The sequence below is a fragment of the Haematobia irritans genome, chromosome 5 (assembly GCF_050003625.1).
Source record: "Haematobia irritans isolate KBUSLIRL chromosome 5, ASM5000362v1, whole genome shotgun sequence".
NCBI classification, from domain to species: Eukaryota; Metazoa; Arthropoda; class Insecta; order Diptera; family Muscidae; genus Haematobia; species Haematobia irritans.
In genome coordinates, this window is record NC_134401.1 from 78,902,864 (window position 1) to 78,928,245 (window position 25,382).

Here is a 25,382-nt window from a genome sequence, read left to right on the forward strand (position 1 = left end):
TCGATTTTAATAATGCTCATATTTTCAGACAAGTCGCTAAGGTAAATTACTCAAAAAATTGTTCGTGAGTCACGACATTTTCGTGCGTGAGTACAAATTTTCTTTTCGTGAGTGTGCGTGAGCGTGAGTCTTACCAAACAATATCATGCGTGAATGTGCGTGAGTAAGATTTTTCCGTCGTGAGTGTGCGTGAGCGTGAGCAAAATATTACTCACGTGCACACCTCTACATACGATAGAGCCATACTCCAGAATGGGTCTAACAACAAACTGATTAATAACTTGGGAAGTAAAATCCACCAAGTTCGTAGTAGTCGATAGGCCCTTACGAAAATCATGCTGACAAGGATCCAATATCGAAGAAATGCCATGTTAATAGCACTCAATTTTGCTATCCCCCTATAATTACTCACATCAAAGGGGCTCCCTGACTTATGAAGTGGTACGACAAAAGAACTCCTCCATCTCAGAGGGAAATAACCGAACCTCAATTAACTATTAAATAACTGCGACAATGGAGCAGAGAGGCATTCGGAGCAAAAAACAAAAAGAATTATCCCTGGAATCCCATCTGGACCACCACTGTTGGACGCCTTAACCCCACGTAAATATCCAGACACAGACCGACTATCAAATAATGGAAATGCCACCCGATCAAGCGACCGAATAAAATCAAAATAGCCCGCGAAACAGTCCGTAATGGACTGGTCCCCATAAAAGTCAACACCATCCCTCCGGATCATCGATGGCCTAGTCGTTTCATCCAAACAAAGTCGTAAAAAGACCTCGAGCTACAATGAAGGTCACTTTTAACCTTGTCAATGTAATGAACATAGCACGCCCTTGATTCCATATTATATAATGAAATCAAAATCAGATCCCGTCCTCTTATACCGTCTATTCCTATCATTCCTGAGTCTCGTCAACTCAGGAGAATACCATGGCTGATTCCTAGGGAAATCTAACTTTCGCCTGGGGACAGACCGAGACACAAAACCGTTCAAAACACAGTAGAAATTATCAACAGCCACCTACATACAGAGCTCCAGTCAACATCCGAAAAAAGCGAATTCAACACATTGAAATTCGTCTTCGTAAAACATAGCAAATGTACCTCGTCCCGATTAGCAACCAATTGAAACCCTACAAATCTACGTTTTAATTTTATTTCAATTTATTTGTACGAAGTTTCACACACAATAAGATATTATAATCTTTTAATTACAGTATGTGATATAATACTTAAGTTAATACGTTAGTATATAGTGTGGAGAAAGCCTTTTGGATTTAAATCTTTTTAAAGTAACTTAGATATCGCATCTTTGGATCAGAGCTAAAAAAGTTTCAAATATATTTTGAAGATTTTAGATATAAAGATTACTTTATATATATTATATTTCTCTAGGGTGATGGTCATATGTCTGGTGGATAAGTGGTTTCACACGTAGCGTTAATCAGATTTGGTTATATTAAGGAATAGGGTGTATACAAAATTACATTATGTAGAGTAATATGTTAAGATTGTCCCTATCATCTAAATGTTAACACAAAAATCAACTCAAAAAATAACCCATTTTTATTTTTAGGAGTATGGCCTATATTACGATGGAAACACTGGCTGCTATTATAGTTACAATCAAGAGAAAAATTGCTACGAATTCCATTCGCAAGTTCAAGTACAGGCATCTTCAAAAACAACAAATGTAAGTACCCAAATACAGCTTCGATAGGTCTTTCACTGACTAACACGGAGAAATTGGTTTTATTTGAGAATACGATATATTTTCTATATGTCACTTTTAATTTTCATTATCAACATTTCTTATATTTATTAATTTCCATTTATCGAAAATAACGGCAGTTAGTTATAACTAGAGATGGTCTGTATTAGAGGTGTGCACGTGACAATATTTTACTCACGCACACCAATTGGTTACTTCCATTCTTTTATTTACAGCATATTCTGTAGGTCTCTCTTTCTAAACACATATATTTTTATAGGCTATTTCTAAATTAATACATGTTTGCATTCAAGCATTTTATGTCCCAAACATAATATGTTGTAACATATTAACATATATGTCCCAAACATGTTATGCTAGTTTATGAATATTATATGCTTGCACTTAAAAATATTGTGTTAAAAAATTTGAGTTACAAACATATAATTTTTACACCCAAACATATGGAAAACAGCCTTTTTCGTCCGTATAGGTTCACTATATCAATCAATATAAACGTTATTCCATAAAATCAAATATGTTTTATTTACCTTAAGGACAATTTGCCTTATTTTTAAGGCAGGGGGTGAAATTTTCAAAGACTCGTGTCCTAAATTTAAAGAAGAGTCATTTTAATGCAGATATTGAACTTTTTTAAATTAAAATTTCGTTAATTTAAAGAACGTTGTCCTAAATATTATGTAAATTGCGGGTTCTAAAACTTACGTTGAGTAATCTTTTATATTGCGTCCTATTTTCTTCAGTGTCGTGGGTCCGAGGGATGCTCTATACGCTCAAAAAAGTTTACTTAGATCCAAACATTTTGACCTTCCCTTAAGGATTTTGGTATTGATTCCGATGATGCGACTTCTTTAAAATAAAGCATTTTAGCGATCTATCTAGCTTGTAAATCTAGGACCAATAAAATTAAAATTACGATAGAGATCTGTATTTATCGAATTTTCATTTTCTTTTCGCGGTATATTAATAAAGCTATTCACGTGCAAACAAATGCCAGTTTAAAAATCCAAATTTTAGCGGATACTTCAAAGTAAACAATGTTTTCTTAGTTAAAAAAAAAAAAAAAAACATTAACCAAAGATGCTAAGCCTATATTTGAAGCGTTTTTATCTTATTATATGTATATTTATAAGATCCAATATTTCAGTTAATATAAGGACGATTTCTTTAAATCAAAAATGTGTTCCTTACATTAAGAAAAACGTGCCTTAGTTCAAAGACATACGACTTTCTTTAAAGAACTTTGTCATTAATATTTTGTAAAATGGGCATATTTTAGGTTGCGTGATCATGTGTATGCGTTGAAAGTTTGGAACATCCGGTATATGAAATTTTTTTATGGTGCCCTATCCACCGATTTACACAATCATCTCTTTGGTGGACAGAGTCAATCATGACTGAAATGTGGATCATATTATGAAAACTTGTCAGTCCATAGAGTATTACCAAACAAAATTTTTTCAAAATAAAGGCATGCTTTAAGAATTGTTGTCTTTAAATTTAGGACACAATTGATTCAATTTGATTCAATTGGATTAAAGATACAAAAATTTCAAAAATAGACTAATACTTATTTTGAGGAATTTGCATCTTTGGTTTATTTTTTTTTTTAATTAAGAAAATATATTAAGCATTTAAATTGTGAATTATTAAAGTGAAGTTGACCTTAGTCACACAAAGTCTTCTTTCATGTAACATACTCAGTTTTAAGTCAAATCACGTAACTATAAGGACAAACCGACTTAATTGAAAAGTTTATTGTCTTATGGACAAGGAATAAAACTCTATATCAGAGAAATGCGTCTTCTATACTAAGCAAAATTCGTATTCGTATTTAAAAGACAAGAAATCTTTGGGCTCACGACAGTATTTTTTCAGTATAACAAATGAAATTGCCAAAGGGGCTATAAAAAGCTTCTTTCCATTTAAGTCGCCTGAACCTGATGGGATATTTTCTCTACTTCAAAATGAGTTGGGCCATAAGTGTATAAATATAACTATAGCGATAGGCGGTAGGCGGTAGGCGCGACGTGAAATACAATATGTTTGTCGGCAAAAATGTCCTGTTTAATGTCTTATATAGCACGATAATTCAATATTTAAAATTGGAGGAATAAAAACAAGTGGTCGCCTACACTATAGCACCACTTGGAGTACTACACAAAACTCCTGCAGAAAGCTTCAATCATTTCAGAACAAGTGCTTGAAGCAAATACTTTGAATTTTCTGGCCAAATTGGGTCACAAAAGACCAACTATTAGCGATTGCCAACCGTCAGCTAATTGAAGCCGATCTCCGACGACGTCAATGGACATGGATTGGGCATATTCTGAGAAGACCACGCTGTGATATTGCCAGACAAGCTCTTGAGTGGAATCCCCAGGGACATAGAAATCCCGGACGCACTCGGAATACCTTTGATGCTCTTTGTTCTATACGAACTTCCATTCAAATTTTAAAACACATGTCAAAAAATTGTTTAAATAAAGGAAATATATACAGTGGCGTGCAGAAATGAGTACATAATTAATTTTTTTCATTTCTAAACGAATAAAATAAGCAGTAATAAAGAAACTCCAAATAATTTTATTTTTCCTTTATTCCTTCTTCAATTCTAAATAAAACAACAAAAAAGCTCAACACAAAAAGTAAAGAAATCAGAGAGATAAATAAACATAACAAAAAATACCCACATGTACTCAATTTTGCACTTTTTGATGTACTAAGCATAAAACCAATATTTACCGTTAATTTTTTTTTGTTCTTTCTTTATGAACAGTAATACAACTTTGTGTTTAGAAACGTGTTTGCTAGTAAGAGTTAAAGCTTTATTCTAAGTGTACTGCAATAATATCAAGTAAAAATTAAAATTAAAAAGTTATCACGCGATGTGTAAGACATTCCTGCTAAAGAAAATGGACGGCCCTAAATTCATACTACACAGAAAAAAATTTCATGGAAATTAAAATTTTAATTGAGTTTTAAAAAAATATTCAATTAAAAATTTAATTGATTCAACAAATTTTTAATTGAAACTCAATAGTAGCAATTAATTTCTTAATTGACTTTCAATTAATTTTTTAATTGATACTATCATTTCTGTGCTTGTAGACATTTCAATTAAAAAATTAATTGGATCGATAAATTTCGTGATTAAATCCGAACATTTGTTTTGTGTGTGTAGAGAGGTTTCTCTTTTAAGACGTACACGATAGCTGTATGTATTGACATTGAAGGAACTTTCAACAACATTAGCACCGAAGACCAGTTTCGGGTGACCGGATCTGATACTGGATAGGAATAAGGAATAGAATGATAAGCTGTGGATCGCATAATGTGATCATAAAATTTTTGCTAAGGAGGAATTTGAACCATCTATTATACAAACGATGTTATAATACTTCTGCAGGAAGCCGAACCTAAGAGACTCTGCAGGAGGGCAGAAAGGGTTATGGAAATGACATCTGTTTGAATGTTAACCCGAAGAAGTCAGAATTTTTAGCGTAATAAGGCCAATGTGACATACGATTGAATAGTCTAGTGGAGAAGTGAACATACAATTCAACGGACATGTTGTCTTGACATAACTGGCAATGAAGACCACATCCAAAGATTATAGATTACAGAAGATGGGAGATTGGCTACTGAGCACATCAAACCATTTACCACATTAGTTTAATACTCGAACCAAACACGTATAAATACGACAAGTATTGACATAGAATTAAAATGCAAATAAAAAAATTAAGAGCACGAAATAAATTTCCATAAAGGTAATTTTTTTGTTGTTGCCTAAAATTTAACATTGTTTCAATAAGAAAATTACATTTTTCATTTAAAAAAAAATGAAAACGAAAAACAACTAAAAGATTACAAACATGTAATAAACTAATCTGGTAAATGCAACATTTGGTATGACGCAAGCCAATTTCCTATCTTCCTCAAATCTATAATATTTGACCACATCAACCAGAGCCTTGTAGACGACAATGGACTCAAGACCTAAATAAAAAAATGTTGCCATTATGGATGTCATAATGCTAAATTTAACCTATTTTTATTGCAAATTTTCCACAGCCCAATGCAATTATCCTTTTTTAACATTTTATGAACTCCACGTGGGTACAAACTTCAATGACAGTACACATAAGTTCAATATGAACTAACGCAAAAGAAAATGTTCGTACGATTCCCAATAATAGTAAGAATAAACTTCCATATTATTATAATTGTTATGATTTGGGGCCAACAATTTTGTTGTTGGCTCTCAGGTCAGTTTTCTTCTGTGAGAGGGTGTAATATCGTGAGTTGTAGTTAGAAAGTACTCCAGGACATGGAATTTTCTTGGTTTTTTTTTTAACGACGCTTTGTGGAAATCTGAAAATGTGGAGTTTAATTTAGTACAATTTTCGCACGAGGTAGTTCATTCTTCCTATAAAACAGTTTACTTTTTTTCTGTGTGCGTGTGTATAAAACAAATCTAAGGACTTTCACTTTGGTGTAAAAATGTTTTTGCGTTATAAGAAGAAATTAATTAACAGTGTAATTTTGCATTAAAAATATGAAATAGGGGAATTTGGGCAATTAAGCTAGAAACGTATTTAACCGTAGGGCTCAATAATGTATTTAGATGATTAATATATTTACCTATGTAGTGAATATTGCAAGGAATTACAGAATTAAATTAATTTCATTATTAAAAATAAAGCTGGGTACTATGTTCAGTTTTCAAGCTGAAAACCAGTTTGTTTTCACAGTTACTTTTTTAAATTAATGAAATTATAAATATCAAATGGTTCGCAATCAATTCCTTAGATCTTTTCAATTCATTATTTCATAAGACTTTATAAAAATATAATCGTCTTCATATATATATTTTTGTACTTTTAATTTAGTATTTTGGTGAAAATACGAACATAGTACTCACCTTAAAGCTGAGTACTATGTTCAGTTTTCAAGCTGAAAACCAGCTTTTTTCCACGGTTACTTTTCTTAATTAATTAATTTAGAAATATAAAATGATTATCAATCAATTCATTGGATCTTTTCCATACATTAGGTTAGGTTAGGTTAGGTGGCAGCCCGATGTATCAGGTTCACTTAGACTTTTCAGTCCATTGTGATACCACATTGGTGAACTTCTCTCTTATCAGTGAGTGCTGCCCGATTCCATGTTAAGCTCACTGACAAGGGACCTCCTTTTTATAGCCGAGTCCGAACGGCTTTCCACATTGCAGTGAAACCACTTAGAGAAGCTTTGAATCCCTCAGAAATGTCACCAGTATTACTGAGGTGGGATAATCCACCGCTGAAAAACTTTTTGGTGTTCGGTCGAAGCAGGAATCGATTATCCATCCATTATTTGATAAGACTTGATAAAAATATAATAGTCTTCATAAATATTTTTTTACTTTTAATTTAGTGTTTTGGTGAAAAAAACCGAACATAGTACTCACCTTAAGGTGGCAAATATTTATAACAATGTTGTTTGCTATTGGAGCGAACAGTCTAACGCAATGTTTCACATCTTATATTTTAGTGATATTTTTTTGGAATTTAATTTATATGGGATAAAGAACATAATGAACTTAAATTCGCTATATAAATACATAAATACACATACATACATATATATATGTACTATTAATATTGTTGGTGTTTTAAATATACATGGATATATTTGTTTATTATTGTTTATTTTTTCCTCAAAACCTCAATACTTTTAGGATTCCACGAGAGATGACTGCCTTGAGACAAACGTAAATAGTTCGTTATTAAATCGTTTTTCAAACCTTTATATTGACCGAATGCGTAGAAATGCATTAGGTAAGAGTTAAAGACCAGAATTTTCGATGAAAACGCGGGTTTCTTTTCTACTGTTGCAGGATGGTGGTGCTGAGGCCGATGACGATGGGGAAGTTATATTCGATGAATTCGGCGTAGTAACTGACCGCGAAAAACTAAAAAGATTGCGTGAGGAGAAGGAGCGCGACCGTTTGGAAAGAACGAAAAAACACAAAAAGAAATCATCAAAGGCTCGGGAAGAACTAAAACACAAGTCCCACAAGAAACGCAAACGATCCAAAAAGACAAAATCACACTCAAGTAGTGATTCAGACGATACCGATGAGAAGAAATCAAAAAAGACGTCGGATGATGTTGAAGATGGTGAACTTTCTACTTCTAGTTCGAGCAGCTCCTCGGAAACATCGGAAAGTGAATCAGAGGGAGATGATAAACGTAAGGTTCCAATTTTCAAAAGTGCCGGACGTTTTCAAGGTATGTTTTTTCTATTTGTAATTTGGGGAAGAAATTCGCGTTTTTTAATTGATTTTGTGATTTTTTAATATAACCAGAAATGTACGCAATTTATATTTTACAGATATTGCCAAGAAGTATCCCCCATCGTTGAGAATTGTGGTGCAGGAATCAAATCTAGAAGGACTGAAAGTGGGAAGTCTCAGTTTAATAACATATAAAGGAGGAAGCCTGGGACGAGAAGGAAGCCATGATGTTATTATACCGGATGTAAACGTTTCAAAGGTAGGTTCATCACTAACACAAAGGCTTGGAGTTAATCTCTTGTGTTATATACACTCAAAAAAAAAGGTTTACTTGGATCCAAAGATTTTGACCTTCCCTTAAGGAGTTTGGTATTGATTCCGAGCCAAAGATGCGGCTTCTTTAAAATAAAGACATTTTTAGCGACCTATCTGGCTTTGAATCTAGGATCAATAAAATTAAAATTAGGATACAGATCTCATTTATCACATTTTCATTCTCTTTTCGAGGTTTATTTATAAAGGTGCTCACGTACAAACAAATGCCAGTTTAAAAATCCTAATTATGACGGATACCTCAAAGTAAAAAATGTTTTCTTAATTCCAAAAAAACTTTAAACCAAAGACGCTAAATCCTCAAAATAAGTCTTAGGCTATATTTGAAGCGTTTTTATCTTAAATCTAAAGTTTCACTATTTCAGTTAATTTAAGGACAATTTCATTAAATCAAAAATGTGTTTCTTTACTTTAAGGAAAATTAGCCTTAGTTCATAGACATGTGACTTTAACGGAGGGACGCAAATTTACAAAATTTGTGTTCTAAATTTAATGAAAAATTTTTTTGAAGTAAAGATTATAAACTTCATTTTAATTAAAATTTCATTAATTTAAAGAAATTTGTCCTTAATATTTTGTAAATTTCGCATCCTAAAATGTAGGTTACGTAATCTTTAATATCACGTAAATATTTTTTTCAGTGTATGTAAATCCGGAAAGAAACTCTAAAATCTGAATGAAACATTTGGGTATGTGTTTAATTTCGGTTAGGTTAGGCGACAGATTCCGAGACCGGATCAATATAATGAATGATATATATTTTCCGAATGATATGAATAAGAGAACTCCAAATTCAAATGGAACGCAAATTGTGGCTGTACAGTGGGACTATATCACACGGCTCTATGAAATAACCCCCCAAAACCACAAATGAATAAATGAAAATTCCTAAAATTGGGGACTAATTTCAATATGAAAAAATATTTCATGAAATCACACCCCAAAAAATGAAATAAATCCTTAATATCCAATATTATAAACAACAAATTTCTGAATTAAATTCATTATTTCTTCATTTAAGTTCATAACAATTTCAACTAATAACGGAGGTAGTAGTAAAATTATTTAGGTATATATTTGTAAAGAATCTTTGACTGAAGCACGGCAATATGGACAATCCTGCCTTTGATATCCTATCAGTCTGGAGACTCATTTAACATTACTGTTGAGCCTATAAGCTTTTTTATAGGCTTTTTTAAAATCCAAAAAATGAAACCAATTTTTTTTTACAATACTTGATCACAATCGATCACTTTATTGCGACGACAAAAATCAATATAAAAGCTAGCAATCTCTCTACGCAAAAAAGAAGTTACAAAAAACATCATTATTATTTCTCATTATCTCTTTAGGCTGAACCGCTAGAATTCTGGCATGCAAATTTTATGACCCTTTGCGTGTTGTTGTTGTTAAGAAAAAATGCAAGTGCATTGCAAGGGTAAACATTCGTGTGTTACATACATATTTTTGCAAGACAGACGTTTGTATGTTTCGCAATGCTATGCTGCTGAGAATGCTGCTACTGAGTTTCGTCTGCTTGCACAATGGGTTGGCCTGAACATCCTCCCCCCGTTGGAATGCTGTGCATTTCAACAAAGTTGTCATCAATGGGTAACAGTGCCAATTTCGTTACAGATCTTCGAATTATGCCATTAAGAGTTTTTATTAGCGCTACACGAACTACACCATCTCCTCCAGATACCACATCCACCACTCGACCTAAAAGCCATTTTAGTGGCGGTAAGTTGTCCTCTTTTATAAGAACCATGTTTCCAATAGAAATATTTTTTTGATTTGATATCCACTTTGTCCGTTCTTGCAGTAATGCTAGATATGAGGAACTCCATTTCTTCCAAAATATCTGTTGCATATAACAGACTCTTTGCCACCTGGTCAATCGACAGACATTCAAGTCAGTTACATCAGGTTCCGAAAATGTGATAAGTGGGGCTCCTACTAAAAAGTGTCCAGGTGTCAGCACTTCCAAATCGTTAGGGTCCTCAGAAATTTGGCACAATGGCCTGGAATTTAATACGGCGCATATCTCGCATGCTAGAGTTCGCAATTCATCAAATGTGAGCACAGATTGGCCCACTGTGCGGTAAAAGTGATATTTGGCTGATTTTACGGCAGCCTCCCAAAGGCCGCCGAAATGCGGCGATCTTGGTGGAATAAACTTCCAATTAATTTCATCAGCTAGACATTGTTTTTCGATTTCCTTAATGTTGTTTTGCTCGAAGAATAGTTGTCGAAGTTCTTTCAATTCATTTTTGGCCCCCACAAAATTAGTGGCATTATCTGACCATATAGTTTTTGGTTTGCCTCTAATTGATATAAACCGCCTTAACGAAGCTAAGAATGATGAGGTGGATAAATCGGCTACCACCTCCATATGTGTCGCCTTTGTTGAAAAACATATAAATATGCAGATGTAGCATTTCAAAGGTGACCGATTTCTTATCCCGGACTTGTAATAAAAAGGCCCACAAAAATCAATGCCTGTCACGAAGAAAGCTCTTGATGGCTGGACTCTGTCATGGGGCAAACTGCCCATTACATGCTCTGTAATTTTGGGCTTAAGGCGAAAACATTTGATGCACTTACTAGCGATAATACTAATGGTTTTTCTGCCTCCTAAAGGCCAATATTGTTGGCGTATATTTGCTAAAAGACATTGCGGTCCTGCGTGCAATAATTTTTCATGGTAGTACATTACCATAGAAGTTGTTAGTGGGTGCTGTTTGGGAACAATTATAGGGTGTTGAGCATCGAAGTTAAGATACGAATTTTGCAAACGTCCGCCAACTCTAATTAAACCGTCAGAATCCATAAACGGCGAAAGTGAATACAATTTACTAGATGGGGCAACATTTTTATTAGATTTTAATGCTTTATATTCAGCTGCAAAGTTGACTAATTGAATATTTCGAAATAAAATTTTAGTTCCCATTTTTAATTCATAATCAGTTAAATTTGTAGAAGATTTGAGTTTTACGATATTTATAAAACGAAATACGTATGCAAAAATTCGTTGAATTTTATGGAATGAGTTATGAAATTTACAAGTCATAGCAAAATCTCTCATTGTCGAAGAAATTAGGGCGGCACGACGACGCTCAGGCAAATCTGAGATAAAATTTGTTATCTTTGGCCAGTGTTCCACACCTTTGTTCAAGAAAGCAGGCCCGTTTTTCCATAACTCACAATTCACAAGTTCTTCTGGGCTAGATCCTCTTGATAAAATATCCGCTGGATTTTGAGCGGTTGGTACATGATGCCACGACATTGTTTGTGTTAGGGTTTGAATTCGACTTACTCTGTTGCTTACAAACACGTTATAGTTTGACGACTCATCTCGCAGCCACGACAAAACCACCATAGAATCGGACCAGCAGTGACATTCGTATTTGTTGCCGATTACACCCGAAACCTCATCCAAAATCTCTGCTAGAAGTAATGCTGCTGATAGTTCCAACTTTGGTACTGTTAAAACCTTTAACGGAGCCACTCTAGATTTGGAGCAGAGCAAACTCACTCGAACTTCCCCTTTATACTCTGATCTAATGTAAATACAAACTCCATAAGCAGAGAGACTAGCGTCACAAAAAGCATGTATTTGTACCGTCGAATCTGGAAGTAGTAGAAATCGTGGAAATTCAAATAAATGGACAAGCGAAAATTTTGAAATATATTTCAACCATGCACAATGTAAATCTTGGGGTAAACTTTCGTCCCAATCCAGCTTACGCTTCCATAAACTTTGCATGAAAATTTTTGCCTTTGTAGTTACAGGCCCAATAAGGCCAAGAGGATCATACAAGCGGGCTATTGATGACAAGACAGTACGTTTGGAGATATTCTTTGATTCCATAACATGCGCAAGGGAAAAAAGGAATTTGTCCAATTTTGGCTCCCATACGAGACCAAGCGTCTTAGTTACATCTGTGCCATCGTGGAATTGCAAAAATGTTTCTCGATCACTTTGGCAAACGTCTTGCAAAACCGTTTCATCATTGGAAATCCACTTACGTATTTGTAAGTTTCCACGTTTCAAGAGAGCAGTGACTTCTCTTCTAATTTTGACCACTTCATCAATAGAATCACCTCCAGAAATTAAATCATCGACATAGAAATCCCTAGTAACCACAGTGGCACCAATAGGATACGATTCTCTTTCGTCATACGATAATTGGTGCATTGCCCGAATGGCTAGAAAAGCGGCTGGTTTGGTGCCATAAGTCACTGTATTTAGTTTATAAATTTTGATTTCTTCATCAGAACTATTCCTCCATAATATACACTGAAGATAGTCGTCAGGCGAGTTAATGCGAATACAACGATACATTTTGCAAATGTCACCACATAATGCAATTTTAAAAAATCGAAATCGTAATAATGTATCAAATAATTTGGCTTGAATGGTAGGGCCCGAATGTAACGTGTCGTTTAGAGAGAGGCCTGTTGTGGTTTTCGCAGACCCGTCAAATACCACTCTGAGTTTAGTGCTAGTACTCTCTTCTTTGTGAACACAGTGATGAGGGAGAAAACAGGTTTTGATATGCTTTGGGATATCTGTAACGAGAGTCATATGTTTAAGTTCGGCATACTCACTCATAAAGTCAACGTATTTCTTCTTTACAGCTGGCAACTTGTTTAGCTTTCTCTCAAGATTTAAAAAACGACGGAGAGCACAAGAGTATGAATCACCTAGCTCATTGAAGTTTAATTTTCTCGGCAACGAAACAGAGTATTCTCCAGAGGGCAATCGAATTGTATTTTTAATAAAATGTTGTTCACAATATGCATCGTCCGAATTGGGATGTGAATTGTTTCCATAATTTTGCTCAACTTCCCAGAAACTTTTCATAATATGAGCCAATGATTGGGTTTCGCCTTTCGAAAGGCCCTTTGACGATGCGGCCAGTGAACATCCGTTTGATTTAGATACGCATCCACCAGATACAACCCATCCTAGACGAGTTTTTTGAAAGATTGTCGAGTTATTTTTGCAACGAATTTGACCCACACTCATGAGGTCAAAAAATAGACCAGCACCAATAAGAAGGTCTATTCGGCCCCTTTCATAAAAATTTGCGTCCGCTAACTTGATATTATTAGGGATCTCAAAGGTACTTACATCGATATCTCGATTTGGTTGATACTCTGTTATAGAAGGTATGATGACAGCAACAAAAGAGACACAGTAGTCACTGTGACAAGATTTTATCAAAACTTCTGTGGTCTTGTCGGCTGTGATATTGCCTTCACCAATACCTGATATTGCGATGTTTGCATTTTTCATATTTAGCTGTGCTTGATTCACAAAGCGTGTTGTCATAAAATTGAGTTGTGAAGCTGAATCTAAAATAGCACGGCAAGGTACAAAATTGCCATATTTGTTTTTCACCAAAACGATAGCTGTGGCCAATAGAATATTTGAACCATCATTAAATTCTATATTTGAAGGTGATGGATTCAACGAAACGAGAGAAGATTGAGACGTCACTTGATTTGGTTGCGAGAGAGGTGGTGATAATTGTGAGGTTGTTGGCTGTTGGGGTGGCATGTTGTCTATTTGGCTGGTGGTAGTTTGGGAGCCCAAATTATTTTCGATATGGAGTAATGAGTGGTGTTTCATGTGACATGTACGACATGGTCCGAATTTGCATTTCTGTAGCCTGTGGCCTTTTCTCAAACAATTAAGGCACAAGTTCAACCTTTTGACTTCTTTGAAGCGTAATGTTGGGTGTAGATTTGTAAATCTTGAACAACTTGAAATATAATGATCATCAGTTTCACAATAAGTACAAAAAACCGATTTAGAGCCCGAAGCTATTAAAACATTTCGACCATGCATGGGAGGTTTCTTATTCGAATGCTGATTTGATGCTGTAGATTTCATGGAACTTTCGAGATTCTCAAGCATTCGCGATCTTCGCTCTAGAAAAGAAGCCATAGAGTTCCAAGTCGGTAATTTGTCGTTTTGTAACCCTTCCTCCCATTTAGTCTGCGTTTGATGATCAAGTTTTGATACGACAATATTTATAAGCAAGCCATCAGCCAATTGCTCCTTAGTGCATACGGTTTCAAGAGCTCGAACATGAGCATTAAGTTTATCGCTCAGCTGGCGAAGACTTACTGCAGACCCTTTATCAGCTATCTTGAGACCAAAAATATCCTTAATATGACTCTGAAAAAGAAGCAACTTATTATCAAAGCGATTTTTGAGTAATTCAAGGGCCTTATTGTAATTAGAATCAATCGGCTCTAGAGACGATATGGTATCCAACGCAGCTCCTACTAATAGTGAACGTAAATGTTGAAACTTCTCTATATTGGTCAGGTCCAGATCGTTATCAATGACAGTGGTAAACATGGAGAAAAAATTTGGCCAATCCGTATACGAACCATTAAAAGCGGGAATTTTCAATTCTGGTAATCTAGTTTTACGCATGGTTCTGGGCTCTTCCATAGAAAACTGACGAAACGTCGATGATTGGGGAGAAATTCGAGCATGGTTACTGCCATCAATTTTTCGCTTTAACTTAGCCTTTACCTCAAAATATGACGCCATAAAATTTGATCGGATACTTTCATCTAAATTGTCACCATGAGCTTCTTCCAAGGTTGATATGGAGCCTTCGAAACTGGCGTTTAAACTTTCGATGTAATCAAGGCGAACGGAGAGATCGGCTTCATCCAAAGATTGTAGTTCCTCGTTGGTTAAACGCTTGTTAATTTTATCCAGTTGCTTACCAATCAAGTCAACCTTTTTGAAACATTGCGAAAAATCGGAGCCCTCATGGTTGGAATTATTCACTACTGATGATGATGATGATGTGTTGTTATCAGGCATTTTTTTCAAATTTATTTGGCGAAACTTCCAAAATTCTTTTGTAATTACGCAACAGATTATGCGGTAATTTTTTTTTTGTTGAACAAGTTTATATTTTTTGGCTTTAAATCCAACAAAATAAATTTATTTTAACACCCGAATTGGTATTAAAAATAACGAAAATACGTGATTTCTAGTGATCACGTCGGGGTCACCAAATGTTGAGCCTATAAGCTTTTTTATAGGCTTTTTTAAAATCCAAAAAATGAAACCAATTTTTTTTTACAATACTTGATCACAATCGATCACTTTATTGCGACGACAAAAATCAATATAAAAGCTAGCAATCTCTCTACGCAAAAAAGAAGTTACAAAAAACATCATTATTATTTCTCATTATCTCTTTAGGCTGAACCGCTAGAATTCTGGCATGCAAATTTTATGACCCTTTCCGTGTTGTTGTTGTTAAGAAAAAATGCAAGTGCATTGCAAGGGTAAACATTCGTGTGTTACATACATATTTTTGCAAGACAGACGTTTGTATGTTTCGCAATGCTATGCTGCTGAGAATGCTGCTACTGAGTTTCGTCTGCTTGCACAATGGGTTGGCCTGAACAATTACCTACAAATTTTTAAGGGGCTGCATTTCGCCTTACAGTTGGACAGAAATGAAACCTTATTAAGAAATAAAAAGAAAATGTCAATAAAGGATAAATCGCGCGATTTTCTAATTTTTGTTTCTCCTGTGCTCCATAAACAAAAAAACCTTGATTTCCTCTCATTAAATTATATCGGATTATGTAAAACCAATCAAAGTCTTCCAATTCTTTGTACTTTGATTATATCGAATTATTATTTAATTTAAATCGGATAGCCTTTTATTCTATTTTCCTTAAACAACACTTTCTGTTAGTTCTCACAAGGTTTTATTTACTGGAAACAGCAACCATATTTCGTGGGGCTTATTTCATGATTTGAGGAGTTGTTTCATTTCATGAGACGGGGTTTCCACAGAGAAATGAAGCCCGAACATGATACCAAAAAGTCCCAAATATTGAAAAATATTGAGCTATACTAACAAATTTACATGATTTTAGTATCAATTTCAGTTAGCCCAAACTATATACTGGTCATAGAAAATATTGTTGTTATTGTTGTAACAGTTTATTGTGATTTCATCCATTTTTATGTTATAAGCTTTGGTACTTCAGCTTGTAGCCAGATCAAGGAACTCTGCGACTAAGGTGGGGTGTGTCCAGAGTGATCTGGTGGTAAGTCGGGTTGGTTTAGCTGGGCAAGAGAAAAGATGACGCGTATCATGTGGCAATTGGTTACAAATTGGACATACGTCAGCTACGCTGCTATCAATCACTGATAGGTAAGAATTGAGGCGGCTGCAATTGCCTGATCTTAATTGGGCTAAAACTACCCTAGTCTGCCGTGGGAGGTCTCTTTCCTCCGGTGCTATGGGCGGTGGTCGGACTCCGAGAACAGGATTAACCTTGTAGCTACAATATCTTCATGAATCCTGTTCAAACCTGCCTGGTACGCTGCTTGATCTAGAGGCTCTCTTTGGTAGCGCTGGATCTCGCGCTCTAGATGATGTATATCAACCGTTACATTCCTGGGTGGTGGGTATGTATCCATGATATGGTGGTTTAGATAACCCAGGAGATACTGCTTTGACAACATGTAGTTGATATTTGTGGTCAGAATCGTTTCGCCATCGACACTAATATTCAACTGCCTGCGTACTTCTACCATCCATGCGGTGAATAGTGTGGCTGAGGATTCTCAAATTTCTCGCAGTGAAATAACTGGTAAGATTAGCGAGGTAATCGATCGCAGATGTCATCAACATTGGGCCCATATGCCATGATTGTACAGTCGCCTGCGTATGATATAATCTCGACGCCGTCTGGAGGGGGTGGAATTGAGGATAGGTAGAGGTTAAACAGTGCCGGAGATATCACCCCGCCCTGGGGATCTCCCTGATTCACTCTACGGGGTCTTGATTTCCTATCCCTAAATTCCACGACGTAAAATTTTTCTGCAAACATGGAACGTTTTCAATGTTTATTTTTCTTTTCATATTTTCAGTTTCATTTAAAATTCACATATGACACTAAACGGGGACTGTACAAGTGTGTCGATTTAGGATCACGCAATGGTACCATATTGAATGGTATTCGTATGTCAGGGTCCAAAACAGAAAGTGAAGCACATGATTTGGTCCATGGAAGTGTTATTCAAATTGGGCAAACGAAACTATTGTGTCATGTTCATGAGGGCAACAGTACATGTGGACTTTGCGAACCTGGACTTTTAATCGAAACAACACGTGAAATAACACCTGGCCCTACCCTCTCTCATAAGCAACAACTAAAGAAACTTCAAAAGAAATATGGATTAAAAAATGAAAGTATGTATCCGTATCAACTATCTATGATATAGTCTTGATAGCTAGTACTTTAATATTTAGTTTTAAAATTGTATTAAATAATAAATAAATAAAAAACCAATATTTATATTTCTAGAATTTATCGATAATCAACAGAACCCTACTGCTAGTGGTAGCAGTTATCAAGATAGAGCTGCATCAAGGCGTTTAGAAGTTGGTAGCAGTTCAGACAAGGAGAAGACACAAGTTGCTTCTGTAGACACGTAAGTATATAAAAAATGTGGACGGATATATAAGATGTAGTAACATCGCTGTTTTGAAATGACGGCAAGCGATTTCGGTTTTAAATAAAACACACAAAGTTTTGCATAAATGAACAAAATTAATACAAAATAAAGTATATTTCTAAATGTTACGAATTGGTACAAGGACTACTGAATACATAACTTATTTATACAATTCATAATTAAATATCAAGAACGAATTTAAAATTTCTGCATTTTCGACAATTTTATATTTTCCTTTTTACAATCTTGAGGAAGTTGACTCTTTGTATGAGATTTTTGTCCATTCGATTTTTTATGACGGTTAGGTTAGGTGGCAGCCCGATATTTCAGGCTCACTTAGACTATTCAGTCCGTTGTGATACCACATTTGGTGAACTTCTATCTTATCACTGATTGCTGCCCGATTCCATGTTAAGCTCAATGACAAGGGACCTCCTTTTTTTATAGCCGAGTCCGAACGGCGTTCCACATTGCAGTGAAACCACTTAGAGAAGCTTTGAAACCCTCAGAAATGTCACCAGCATTACTGAGGTGGGATAATCCACCGCTGAAAAACTTTTTGGTGTTCGGTCGAAGCAGGAATCGAACCCACGACCTTGTGTATGTAAGGCGGGCATGCTAACCATTGCACCACGGTGGCTCCCTTTTTTATGACGGTTATTCATAGCAAGAACTTCCAGTGTAACCAATATGGGTTTTGATGAGAACTTAGATGACAATCAAGATATTTTTTGTTGCTGCGCTAAGACTATATTTGTAATACATATGAAGTTCGATTATTGGCACTTTATATAGGAGACGATTTTAAAAATCATCAAAAAATGAGCGTAAGCATTCTTTCGTATTCCAGACCAAAGATTTTGGTTTTTCAATTTCGAAAGGCAAGGCACTTCATTATTAGATGTCGAGTAGGAGTCGCACGTAGTGTTCGAAATGGCTTCGAAGCTTCGACTCAGTACATTTTTTAAAAAAAGGCTGTTCAGTTTATTAGCTCTTGCTCTCGGAGCCCTATGAATAAAGTGCCAAAACGAATGAGCGGCACTGAAAAATAGGCACTTATTGAGCTAATTTAAAGGAAAAAGTCTTGCTTACACAACTCTTTCATATTTGACACAAAAAATATGTAGTAGTATGTGAGACACAAATTGAAATTGGTGATGCCATATGTGTATTTTTTAATTTGAAGTACAAATGAAATGAATGGAGACGGGCAAACAAGTTTTGAGTTCTGATTTCATTTTTAAATTATGTTCGTATACAATTTGTATGTAACTCTCTAAATATTAAACCACTATGGTAAGCCACTATGTATGTTTTAATTGCATTTGATTTTATTGAAAAAATATAAATAAAACACACCAATATATTTTTCATATTTGGAGAGTCTAGAACATTAAATGGTATTCCTTCTTCTGTGACCAAACCAATGAAAGCTCTTAGCAATTTTTATTTATTTAGTGTAACTTTTATTTGCTTCGTCGTTTTTCCATTCTCATCATATTTTATTTGATGAATTTGTAAAAGATGTCGCTTTAGATTTGAAAGTTTTAATGATTTCATTCATCGATTACATTTTTTGCAAACAACTACACCAGTCTCTTCATTGGTTTAAAAATATGTCCACTGCGAATTATCAGTATCCATTTTTGTATGGAAATATTAGGCAAATTGCTGATTTTCAAAAATTTCTTTGCAGGCAAAATTATTGTTAATTTCCGTTATTTTAAAGCTTTTATATGTAAGTGTCAATACCAACAACATCGAGAGTCAGTTGTTAAGGAGATGTCACAAACTTTTGATTGTTTTTTAAACCTTTTTCTTTTAAAGGGTCTTAGTTGGTTCTACACTGGACTGATTACCGCCTTCCGGGCCGCTCTACATTTATGCTCATATACACAATAATTTACTGACAGTTTATCGAAGGAAGTTGTATGGTAATAGTAGATTTAATGTTTACGTTAACCTACTTGTATTCTGATACTTTCGCATTTTTTTTTTGTTATCCACACATTTGCATATTACAATGGAGACAAAAAATATATACATAGTATTATTGCTTTCATTATACACATTTCGTGTTATGCTTTTGAGTAAAAAAAAAAAAAAAAAAAAAAAAAAAAAAAATACATCAATGAAAAGGCGATTTTATTGATTAAAGAAAGCAGGTCCGCATTATAATAATACGGAAGAATTTTGCTCATAGAACAACATTTTATATTGACGTTATCAATATTTTCATATCCAATTGTTTCCCTAGAAAAATGTTTAGAATTTACAATATGGCATTTCAGTTATGTTTACAAAATTCAAAACAACCCCCATTTTATAGAAGAGTTCTAACGAGTTTTTGAAAAGTACCGAGCTTCATGTGTGCTCCGGCACTTAAAAAAGGGTTTTTATGTTTTTTTTCAGCTCATTTTTGAGCAAAATTCAAACACTGGTCGCACGTATACAATATGTGTCAAGAAAAAAGTAAGAAAAATATAAAATTTGAATGAAGAATCAGGCCAAAAATTTCAAAATACCCTTTTTGGAGAATTCATTTATTCACATACATACATACAAACAAAACCAACTTTAAAAACTGAAAGACACAAATAAATTCGAATGAGTGCTTTTCTTTCGAATGGGGTTTCGAACGGTTTTGCATGTCATTATTAGTTTTTATGTGTATTTATTTACATTTATATTTATTTTAATTTCAATATTTTTGATCCATATCAAAAATTCATTGGAAAATTTTTTGATTTTATTTACTTTTTCCCTTCAGTTATAATTTTGTGCCATACACCAATATATTTCAAAATTTACTCCTGAAAACATCCTTAATGCTTAAAACAGAAGAAAATGTGCGCTGTAAAGAAAATTACGCATAGATCGATCAAAATAAACTTTTTATGTATACATGTATATTTTCAGTGCCATATCAAGTGAAAACAAGGGATTTAAGATGCTCTCAAAACTCGGATGGAGCAAAGGTGAATCATTGGGTAAAACTCAATCTGGTGGTCTTTTAGAACCGGTAGGTTTATGTTCATTTATTTATAAACAATTTATCCTTCAAATCATTTAATTTGCCTTTATTAATTTAGATTAATGTGGAATCGAATGTGGGTACCAAAGGTTTGGGCTGCGATGACCCAGCTGCTAGTGTAACAATAGCACCCTCTGTGAAAAGGAAAATGGACTTAATGCAAAAAACTAAAGAGCGATACGAAAAGGCTGACATTTTCGCCATTAGCGATGATAGCAATTAATTTAGTTTGACTCAAAATATATAAAATTAAATAAACATTATTATGTAGCTAATTGCACCTGAGAATAATAAAGAGAATTTGCAACAAGTACTTTTCCATAACTATACAATGAATGATATAATGGTTAAAAAAAAAAAAACAAGTTAATTTTCTCCGATAATTGCATTAGGACTTTTGTTGTGGACGACGGATATAAAAGTCGAATTCGACTAAACAACATTCTTCTGTGGATCAATGCATTCGAATGCTGAAGCATCTGGGAATACTGGGAGTTGAGTACTTGACCAGACTCCTCAATTTGTCCTTAGAATCTCTCATTATACCCGATGTCTGGAAAATGGGTAGAGTGATTCCACTACTGAAACCAGACAAAGACTCGAGCAAGGGTGAATCGTACAGACCGATATCCCTTCTCTCGCCTGTAGCCAAGACAATTGAAGCACTACTCCTCCCCAGCCTTGTGGAGAAATTGCCAGCCGTACATGGAATTCAGGGACAAGAAGTCAAAACCCCGTAGAGTTAAACATGGAGTTCTCCAGGGTGGGGTGATATCTCCGGCACTGTTTAATCACTACCTGTCCTCAATTCCACCCCTTCCTGACGGCGTCGAGATTGTATTATACGAGGGCGGTTCGGAAACTTCTTAGCCTATCAATGAAAGAGAATAATTATTATTATTTTTCAATATAATATATTATTTTTTCCAACGCTTTTCTAGCAATTCTATGTTATCCCTTGATAAAAATAGTTTTCCTCAAGGTCTCCAGAATAGTGGTTTACAACTGTAATTGCATCGTCATTTGAGGTAACATAAAACGCTTGCCAGCAAGGAATTTTTTTAGATTTGGGAACAAGTAAAAGTCACTGGGAGCTAAATCAGGAGAATAATGTGGATGGTCAAGCAACTCCTACTTTAATTCGTTGATTTTAGCCATTGTTAAAACACTCTTGTGCGCTGGTGCGTTGTCTTGATGAGCAATTACTTTTTTGTGTTGTAAGCCAAGACGTTTTTCTCGAATTTGTACATTTAATTGATCCAAAAGGTTGCAATAGTACTCTGAATTTATTGTTTTACCCTTTTGCAGATAGTCAATCAATAAAATACCTTTGAAGTCCCAAAAAACCGTTACCATAACCTTACGAGCCGATTGAATTGTTTTTGCCTTCTTTGGGGCACTTCCTCCTATTTTATTTCGCTTGAAACGATCCAAACAAGCTTGAGAAATTTTCATTCTTATGCGTTTTTGATCGACTGCTAACAAATGAGGCACCCATCTTGCGGAAAGCTTTTTCATCTGTAGTTCTTCATGCAAAATTAAATCGACTCAATCATTTGAGATGCCCATGATAGTAGCAATTTCAAGCACTTTTATTCGTCGATCATTTAATACCATATCATGCACTTTGGCTACAATTTCTGTTGTTGTTGCTGTTTTTGGACGTCCACTACGTGGTTCATCTTCAATGCTTGTACGACTACGTTTAAATTCAGCATCCAAATTTTTTCCTGTTGCATATGAAGGAACACTTTCACCTAACACATTCACCATATCATTATGAATTTCTTATCCCGATAAACCTTTTTTATGTAAATATTTAATGAGAGCACGTATTTCTAATTTTTCCATTGTAAAAAAATTGCGGATGCGTCTTTTTTGAACACCTGTTTCTATATGAAGGAGTTGACAGATCGAAATAAATTTTAACATGTGTTCATAACAGAGATGGAAATTTCCAAAACACTTAACTTTTTTCTGTTTATACCGCGCTTTTTGTGCTAGGCTAAGAAGTTTCCGAACTGCCCTCGTATGCGGGCGGCTGTACAATCCTGGCACCGGGCCCATTGTTGATGACATATGCGATCGATTAAACGTCTACATTGCTGATCTCACCAGTTATTTCACTGCTAGAAATTTGAGGATATCCGCCACCAAATCCTCAGCCACACTGTTCACTACATGGACGGCGGAAGTACGTAGGCAGTTGAATGTTAGAGCCGATGGCGAAATAATTCCCCAAGACACGGGGTCACATTCGACAGCCTTTTTAAGTCGTCTGCTCATGCCACTGCAATTTGTAACAAGCTCCGCGGTAGAAACAAGGTCCTCAAGTCACTTGCCGACAGTACTTGGGGTGCGGACAAAGAAACTGTTGGAAGTAGCATTGTAATGCTACTGGACAAAAATATATCGGTCTAATATACTTTGCATTATTTTAACTTGCTACTTTAAATTTGAAATTTATTTTTTTCATCAAGTATGCTTTTTGAATATTTTAATTTGAGTTTTCTTCTACTTTTAAATATTGAGTATGACAATAATTTTTATTCATTCTGTTTTAACTTTTGAATTGACAAGTTGTGAGACTAAAATATAAAGACTTAAAAAAAAAAACAATTGTTTGTGTGTGTATTCATTTGGATTAGATTAGATTGTTCTGGAATTCTAATAGGTTATGGGCCCAGGCAACGCCCCGTAACTAAAAAAAAGACATGGATAAACTAAAAAGAAATATTAAGCCTTTTGATGGTGAAAGATATTCCATATGGAAATTTCGGGTTAAATCTCTTTTGGCTGAAATTGATGTTCTAAAAGTGGTTGAAAATGATGCTCCTGATAATGTTACCGAGGAATGGAAAAAGTGTGAAAGAAATGCTAAGAGTGTTATAATTGAGTATTTAGGAGATTCTTTCTTGGGATTTGCCAGAGCTGAATGCTCAGCTAAACAAATTTTCAAGAATCTGGATGCTATATATGAGCGAAAGAGTATTGCATCACAATTGGCTATACGAAAAAAATTATTATCTTTGAAATTGAAGGAGGATATACCACTATTGAACCATTTTAATATTTTTGATGATTTAATCACGGAGTTGTTGGCTTCAGGTGCAAAACTTGAAGAAATGGATAAGGTATCCCATTTACTAATAACATTGCCGTCATCCTACACCCAGAAAAAAGTGCCTTCGAAACTAAAGGAAAAATTTTTCATCAATATAGTTTATCCATTTTATTTCCATTAAGGTAAATTTTTGTGAGAAATAATAAAATTTACTCGTTTCAGTAAAAAAATCCTAAACTGTAAGCAGATAGGAATAGTTCATTAACTAGAATAAGGCATGGAATTTTACTCATACTATTTTCTTCGCTGGGTATAAGAATTTACTACTGAACAAGAAAATTTTATTCACCGATAACAAAGCATTCGTAAAAATAAACAAAAACCGAACTAAAACCAAGTTTCCTCAAAATTAGTAAAATTTCTTATAAAATGATAATTGCGACTTCCTTTGCAATAGAAAGTTGTTCATACATACGAACAACACTTGGCATAGAAAAATATTTTAGTTCATTCGTACTAAGAAGTATGCAATCCTTTCAAAACTTAAGGAAACACACTTGTTAGAATATAGGAAATTTTCCTATATTTCTATTGTCTACCTGTAATCGATACCTGTCATCGTAATCGATGTGTTTGCGCGTGGGTGCAATCGATATGTTTGCGCGTGGGTTGTTTTTTTAGTTGGAATCGCGTTGTTGTGGTATACGGAGAGATTGTTAAAAAATAATATCGTAAAATAATATAATAAATAACAAATAAAATATATAAAATATTTATTATTTTAAATTAGTGAGAAAAATTTTCGTTTTTTGAAAATAAATCTATCAATCGTGATGGTGTATAAAGAAAGAAAAGACCAGCAGAATAACAACCCTTTCATTTGTCTTCATTTTGGAATCTTCAATTATCAGGTAATATTCAGTGACGCTAACCTTTTGTAACAAAAATGGTTTATGATTTTTTATATTTATAGGTATTGAAATTGTAAGGCAGCAACTTATTAAAAGTGAAAAGTACAAGAAGAAGAAAAAGTGCGTTTTACAGTTGATAATATCACATGGAAATTGGAAATAGTGGAATAATAAACAAATATTTTAAGGAGATTCGATGCTGTTGATTCTTAATAAATATATTCAATATATTAATAAAACATGTCTTTTATTGAAGATAAAATTGCTTATATAAATAAATAAAATTGTATTTAAAAACGAAGGTAAGCAGTTCTAATTATGAAGTAAAAGTTTTATCACAAATGTGTAAGATTTGTCCAAATGAATGAAAAAATTTCAATAAAATCATTCCATATATGAATTCAAATCAGTTAAATTTTTTCATTCTGTAGTATAGTGTTAACTAATATAGGGAATGCATTATACCTAATTTCTACGAAAATCACATCGTTC

General features: G+C 34.4%; 1 protein-coding gene across 6 annotated transcripts in view; it reads left to right on the forward strand.

Moving 5' to 3' along the window:
• The window catches only part of LOC142241136 (angiogenic factor with G patch and FHA domains 1), a 52,217-nt gene extending 30,989 nt beyond the window's left edge, over positions 1-21,228 (forward strand). For 4 of the 6 annotated variants that reach the window (XM_075312881.1, XM_075312882.1, XM_075312886.1 and 1 more), the window contains 8 exons: positions 1,586-1,702; positions 7,468-7,500; positions 7,627-8,020; positions 8,124-8,284; positions 17,294-17,615; positions 17,731-17,857; positions 20,801-20,903; positions 20,974-21,228. In XM_075312881.1, coding sequence (XP_075168996.1) covers positions 1,586-1,702; positions 7,468-7,500; positions 7,627-8,020; positions 8,124-8,284; positions 17,294-17,615; positions 17,731-17,857; positions 20,801-20,903; positions 20,974-21,138 — 1,422 coding nt within the window. In that variant the 3' untranslated portion in view covers positions 21,139-21,228. Of the gene's footprint in view, positions 1-1,585; positions 1,703-7,467; positions 7,568-7,626; positions 8,021-8,123; positions 8,285-17,293; positions 17,616-17,730; positions 17,858-20,800; positions 20,904-20,973 lie in introns of all 6 variants that reach the window. The other 2 variants (XM_075312884.1, XM_075312883.1) reach the window with 2 other exon arrangements.
• Positions 21,229-25,382: the final 4,154 nt, after the last annotated feature.